This window comes from Phoca vitulina, unplaced genomic scaffold (assembly GCF_004348235.1).
Source record: "Phoca vitulina isolate PV1807 unplaced genomic scaffold, GSC_HSeal_1.0 scaffold573, whole genome shotgun sequence".
Taxonomy (NCBI): Eukaryota; Metazoa; Chordata; class Mammalia; order Carnivora; family Phocidae; genus Phoca; species Phoca vitulina.
In genome coordinates this window covers 1-5785 of record NW_022590260.1, presented here as the reverse complement: position 1 = coordinate 5785, position 5785 = coordinate 1, and the positions used below count along the sequence as shown (strand labels likewise).

Sequence of the window (5785 nt, the reverse complement as noted above, 5' to 3'; positions counted from 1 at the left end):
GGACGGGCGGGGCGGGGCGGGGCGGGGCGGGGCCACACGGCCCAAGGGCCCGCCCCTGCTGCCGTCAAGCGGCCTGAGAGCATTTTGCGACAGGCCGCTGGGAGCCGGCCGCCGTCGCTGGCTCGGTTTCCGGCGGGGGCCCGGGGCCCCTGGCTGCCACCGCCGGCCCCTCTCGCTTCTCACTGCGAACCCCGACTCCTGACCTCGGTGGCGGCTCGTCTGTGGCGAGAGAGCGGGGGCCGGCCCGGCTCTGGCCTGACCTGCGAGGTGACCTTGGTCGAGTCCCCTGTCGAGCGGAGCCCGTCTGTGGCGCGGGCCTGCCGGGGACCCAGTTCTCCAGCGGTTGAGGACACAAGCCTAGAGCGGCCCCACAGGCTGCCCCGTGGCAGGGGAAGCGCCGGGCTGCCTGGGGGGAGCGGGGGAGCTCGGTCTGGGCGGGGGAGATGCCCCTGCGTGTGAAATGGCCGTTCCCCGCCGTGCCGCCGTTCACCTGGACTCTGGCCAGCAGCGTCGTCATGGGCCTCGTGGGCACCTACAGCTGCTTCTGGACCAGTGAGTGGGCCCGAAGCCGAGGCAGGGTCGGCCACGGCTCTCCACGCCCAGCCAGAGTTGGGATTTGGGGTTGTGGGCGTGGGTAGGGGCTAGTTTGGCTGGGGGGAGCCCTGGGAGCCAGGGAGAATGAGGCCAAGACCTCTCCCCACAGTCCGTCTCTCGCCCCAGAGTACATGAACCACCTCACCGTCCACAACAAGGAGGTGCTGTACGAGCTCATCGAGAACCGAGGCCCGGCCACGCCCCTCATCACTGTCTCCAATCACCAGTCCTGCATGGATGACCCTCATCTCTGGGGTACCTGGCACCAGGGTTATGGGCACAGGGAGGCATGGAGAGAACCCGGGAGGGGGCCAGACAGAAGTAGAACAAACTGACTTCTCACTGGGCTCTCTACAAATCCCTGGCACTCCTGTTTCTGGGGTGTCCTGCCCCAAGGATTAAAATAGGATTTGTGGCCCCTTCAGTATCCTCTCAGAAAATAACTTGGCAAGGGCCTCAGAAATTTGGAGGGACCGAGGGAGTGAGGAAACAGCTGCAGGGCAAAGTCTGATTGATGGCTGCTTTACTTTGATGCATCAGGCCTGTGGAACCCTCCATTCTCTAAACTGTTGAAGGTCCCACAGAGTATTGAAACAGATCCGAGAACCAAAGGGTATCTTGTCAAGGAAGGTCTGGGCTAGAGGCTGGGAGACGTGTGTCCTGGTTCCAGGTTTGCCCCAGGCTGAGTTTGTACCCTTTAACCAGCCTCATTTGGGAGCCCACTTCACCACCTAGAAGTTCCTGCTCTGCTGACTTCACAGGGAGTTGCTTGGCTCCAGTAACCCAGATGGCGGGGTAGAGGGGTGCCCAGGGCTTTTATTGATGAATTCAGGAGGTTAGACTGTGGTAGAGCTCATGGGAAGCCAGTTGGTCAAATCGGAGCCTTTTAGAGCCCACCCTGGCCACTGGGCAGAGAAGGGCCTGTAGAGTGCCACAGGCAGATACCAGGAGGCCAGGAAGGAGCTTTTAGAGCCATTCAGTAACCTGGACTGGGGTGGGGGCAGTAACACTGGAGGGACAGGTGTAGAAGGATAGGCAGTGGCAAAAGGTATCAGGGAGGTAGGCAGGCCAGATGTGGGGACCAATACGATATGGGTGGGGATGGGAGAGAGGGAGAAGCCAGGGACAACATGGGGTCCAGCCGAAGGGACTGGAAGATGCTACTTTTAGCCATAGGGAAATGGTAGTGCTGCTGCCCCCGCTCCTCATTCCCTGAAACTGGGTGACAGAAAAAGATGCTCCCTAGGGACCAGGCAAGCTGGGGCATGAAGCGTTTCCTTCTCTAGGGATCCTGAAACTCCGCCACATCTGGAACCTGAAGTTGATGCGTTGGTGAGGAGGAATGGGCCCCTCGCAGTGGGCCTGGCAGGCCTCACCCGTCTCTGCCCAGATTTGCCCTCCTCCTGCTCTGCCCAGGAGGCGGCGTCCAGCAGTACAGGCAGGGCACGGGGTGGGGTTCCACAGGCCCTCCTGTGCCTCCTTTCCACATTGCCGACAATGTCAGGCATCATGTTGCGGGGAGGGCAGGGAATTAGGGTGCAGGGGAGGCAGGGATGACTGCATCTGTCCCTACTTCAGGACCCCTGCGGCTGCAGACATCTGCTTCACCAAAGAGCTGCACTCCCGCTTTTTCAGCTTGGGCAAGTGTGTGCCCGTGTGCCGAGGTGAGCTGATCCTCCAAGAAGGGGCTCGTGGGCGAGTGAACGCAGGGAGGCACTTCTGGGGCCTTCTCTGGTTTTCTTCGGAGCGGGAACTGGTGGCTAGTGCTTCTGGCTGAGCAGCACTGGGAGTGGAGGGACCAGGTGGGACATGGAGCCTGGGCACAAAGGGAGCCAGGGGCCACTGCCCCAGCGGTGTGTGTCCCAGTTGCATGGCATGGCTGCGCAGGTGGCGCTGGCGGCTGGGGGAGTGAGGGCCTCGCGGAGAGCACTCAGTTCCTGGGACTGCCTGAAGGCTGTGTGAACCTGGGACTTCTGCATTAGAAGTCAAGGAGGCATTGTCCACAGCTAAGAGACTCACTGATGGCGGTGTGGTGTCGTTGGTCTGTGGTGGTGGTGGCATGTGCTGGAAGCTGCAGAGTTTGGGAAAACAGGCTTGTGGGGTGAGGGTGTGACACTGGGTGACTACTCAGCACCTCTCGAGAGCCTCAGGAGGTAGGGACCATTTTGATCCCCATTCTCCAGATAAAGGGGATTGGAGGAACTAAGCCACTGGTCCAAGGTCATGGGGTGAGAGGTGGCAAAGCCAGGATTTGAATCCAGGTTGCTCTTTCCTCTGGGGAAGTACAATATTTTCTAGGCGGAGTACGAAAGGAAAGGCATTCGAGACACAGGAACCCCATGCCAGGCACTGAAGAGGTAAGCGATAAAGGTAGACAATGTAGGTTGCAGGCCAAATGTGAAGGTTCTCGAATAATCATGGTAAGAACTGTGGACTCTGTTCTCTCATCAGGGCAGTGATGTGCTTCTGTCTGTGGTTCAGAGAGAGAGAGCTTCCTGGCTGCAGCGTGGCTGGTGGATGGGAGCAGAGCCCAGTGGAGGCAGGGAGCCCAGTTAGGGGCTGTCTCAGTAATTCTGGCAGCAGAGGATTGTAGCTGGGCCTCTGGAGGCCGCTGTGGGGAGCTGGAGAAGTCCTGCAACAACAGGACTTGTTGGTAGATTGGGTATGGGAAGGGGTAAGGAAAAGATAGCTTGAAGATGACACTAGGTGACATCTGATGACACTGAGCCACTGTGAGGATGAGATGAAGGGAAAGCAGTGTGGGGGTTGGGAGGGGAGGTGAATTCTGTTTTGCACATGTTTCATCTGAGGAGCCTGTCACCTGAGGAGGGGAGCAGTGCCAGAGGCAGTGGGATGTGCAGTTCTGGAACTCAAAAGAGCAGTCAGGAATATATTAGGGACTCAACCACTAACAAAGTCACAGAAGTAGAGGTAAGATTGCAGAGAGGGAGAGTGGATGGAGAGCAGGAGCCAGGACAGCACCTCAGGGCGGAAACACAGACGCAGGCCACCAAGGCAGCAGGAAGCAACGGCCAGAGAGGAAGGAAGCAAAGCAGGGCCCCTTGGCGCCGGAGAAGCCGTTTCTGTGAAGTGGCAGCCGCAGGAAGTGTCGGGCAGGAGGGAGAGGGGATAGCAGGGACGTCCACTCCTCCCAGAAGTTCAGCTGTGAGGAGGGAGGGAGAGGAGGAGGTAATCAAAGGGTGTCAGAGGTCAAGGGAGAGGTTCTTATTCTACGTGGTCAAAGTAAAACATGATGAAATGTAATAAAGTAACCTCAAAAAATGAAGGGCTTTTAATGAAAAGCTGCAGTGCCTACCCCTCCAGATCCTCAGATCTCCTCCTTGGAGACAACAGCCTTGAGTGCTTTCACTTCTTGCTGCATTTGAAGGCTATTTCATTTCTCTAAAACATAAGCAGAAGCTACAAGTGTTGTGGCTAGTGACTGTGGCATTGTTTATCACACCCCACTCTGAGAGATGGGGACTCTGCTCAGGTTCCTGAGTCTCAGTTCCTCCCTTCTGCAACCTCACACAGAGGCCTTCCATGTCCACTTCTTTTTTTTTTTTTTAAGTTTTTTAAATTTATTTTTAAAGTTTATTTATTTTTTTTAGTGGGGTGTCAAACTCATGACCCCGAGATCGAGTCACATGTTCCTCCGACTGAGCCACCCTCCCGGTCAACTTTTTGTCTTGTTCTTCTTTTTGATCTGCATCTAAGTTTTACTGTACAGTTAAAAACAGAAAACAAGGGGCGCCTGGGTGGCTCAGTTGGTTAGGCGTCTGCCTTTGGCTCAGGTCATGATCCCGGGGTCCTGGGATCTAGTCCTGCATCGGGCTCCTTGCTCGGTGTGGAGCCTGCTTCTCCCTCTGCCTGCCGCTCCCACTGCTTGTGTTCCCTCTCTGACAAATAAATAAAATATTTAAAAAACAAAACAAAACAAAATCTTAATTCTAAGCACCTTCAGTGAGAGAAAGTGGGCAGGGAAAAGCTATTTATCAACATACATGACGTGCAGCAAAGATCTAACAACGTGTTAAAGGAAGTATCTGACATACTTGGCTTCTATGTTCCAAAATATTCCATTTCCCCCCCAAGGGTAGGCCTTACGATACGACATGAAGTATCAAAGTGATCTTGTACAAGCTATACAAGTCAGTAGAAATACTGTTTGCAAAAGCTAAATATGCATGTGTTGTTCCAAAATCATGGTAGTAGTATTTTTTCCCTTTTTTTTCTTAAGATTTTATTTATTTATTTGACAGAGAGACACACAGTGAGAGCGGGAACACGAGCAGGGGGAGTGGGAGAGGAAGAAGCAGGCTTCCCGCTGAGCAGGGAGCCTGATGCGGGGCTCCATCCCAGGACCCTGGGATCATGACCCGAGCCGAAGGCAGACGCTCAACGACTTAGCCACCCAGGCGCCCCACTTTTTTTTTTTTTTTTTAATTAAAGTACAGTTGGCACACGAAGTTGCATTAGTTTCAGGTGCACAACATAGTGATTGACAACTCTGTATGTTATGCTGTGCTCAGCACAGGTGCAGCTGCCATCTGTCACTGTACAGCACTGTATTCCCTATGCTGTACTTTCCATCCATGTGACATATTCATTCCATAACTGGGAGCCTGTATGTCCCACTCTCCTTCACCCATTTTGCCCATCCCCAAACCCCTGCCGCTCTGGCAGCCATCATTTTGTTCTCTGTATTTGTGGGTCTATTTCTGTTACTTGTTTTGATTTTGATATTCCGCATATAAGTGAAATCATATGGTATTTGTTTTTCTCTGATTTATTTCACCTAGCATAATACCCTGTAGGTCCATCCATGTTGTTGCAGATGGCAATATCTCAATTCTTTTTTCACTTTTTTTAAGGTGGAGAGGGCCAGAGGGAGAGAGAGAATCTCTTGGAGCTCTCTGCTCAGTGGGGAGTCTGCTTCTCTCTCTGCCCCTCTCCCTGCTTGTGCTCCCTCTCTCTCTTTCTCAAATAAAATTTATTTTATTTTATTTATTTGTGAGAGACAGAGCACGCACACACAAATGGGGGAGCGGCAGACAGAGGAAGCAGGCTCTCTGCTGAGCAGGGAGCCCCATGTGGAGCTCGATCCCAGGACCCTGGGATCGTGACCTGAGCCGAAGGCAGACGCTTAATGACTGAGCCACCCAGATACCCCTTATTTATTTATTTATTT

General features: G+C 54.2%; 1 protein-coding gene across 1 annotated transcript; it reads left to right on the top strand.

Moving 5' to 3' along the window:
- The first annotated feature begins 83 nt into the window (after positions 1-83).
- LOC116629303 (tafazzin-like) lies at positions 84-4197 on the top strand. Its single transcript, XM_032399610.1, has 4 exons — positions 84-552; positions 721-849; positions 1881-1926; positions 2173-4197. Exons 1-4 carry the CDS (start codon positions 444-446, stop codon positions 2369-2371), a joined length of 483 nt encoding a protein of 160 aa, XP_032255501.1. The 5' UTR covers positions 84-443; the 3' UTR covers positions 2372-4197.
- The last annotated feature ends 1588 nt before the right edge of the window (positions 4198-5785 follow it).

What these genes read in the sequence shown, in the direction of transcription:
- LOC116629303 (XM_032399610.1), top strand. Translation starts at nt 444, where the DNA reads ATGCCCCTGCGTGTGAAATGGCCGTTCCCCGCCGTGCCGCCGTTCACC. An exon ending in CTACAGCTGCTTCTGGACCA is followed by an intron (nt 553 to 720) that starts GTGAGTGGGCCC and finishes CTCTCGCCCCAG; the next exon opens with AGTACATGAACCACCTCACC. An exon ending in GGATGACCCTCATCTCTGGG is followed by an intron (nt 850 to 1,880) that starts GTACCTGGCACC and finishes TTCCTTCTCTAG; the next exon opens with GGATCCTGAAACTCCGCCAC.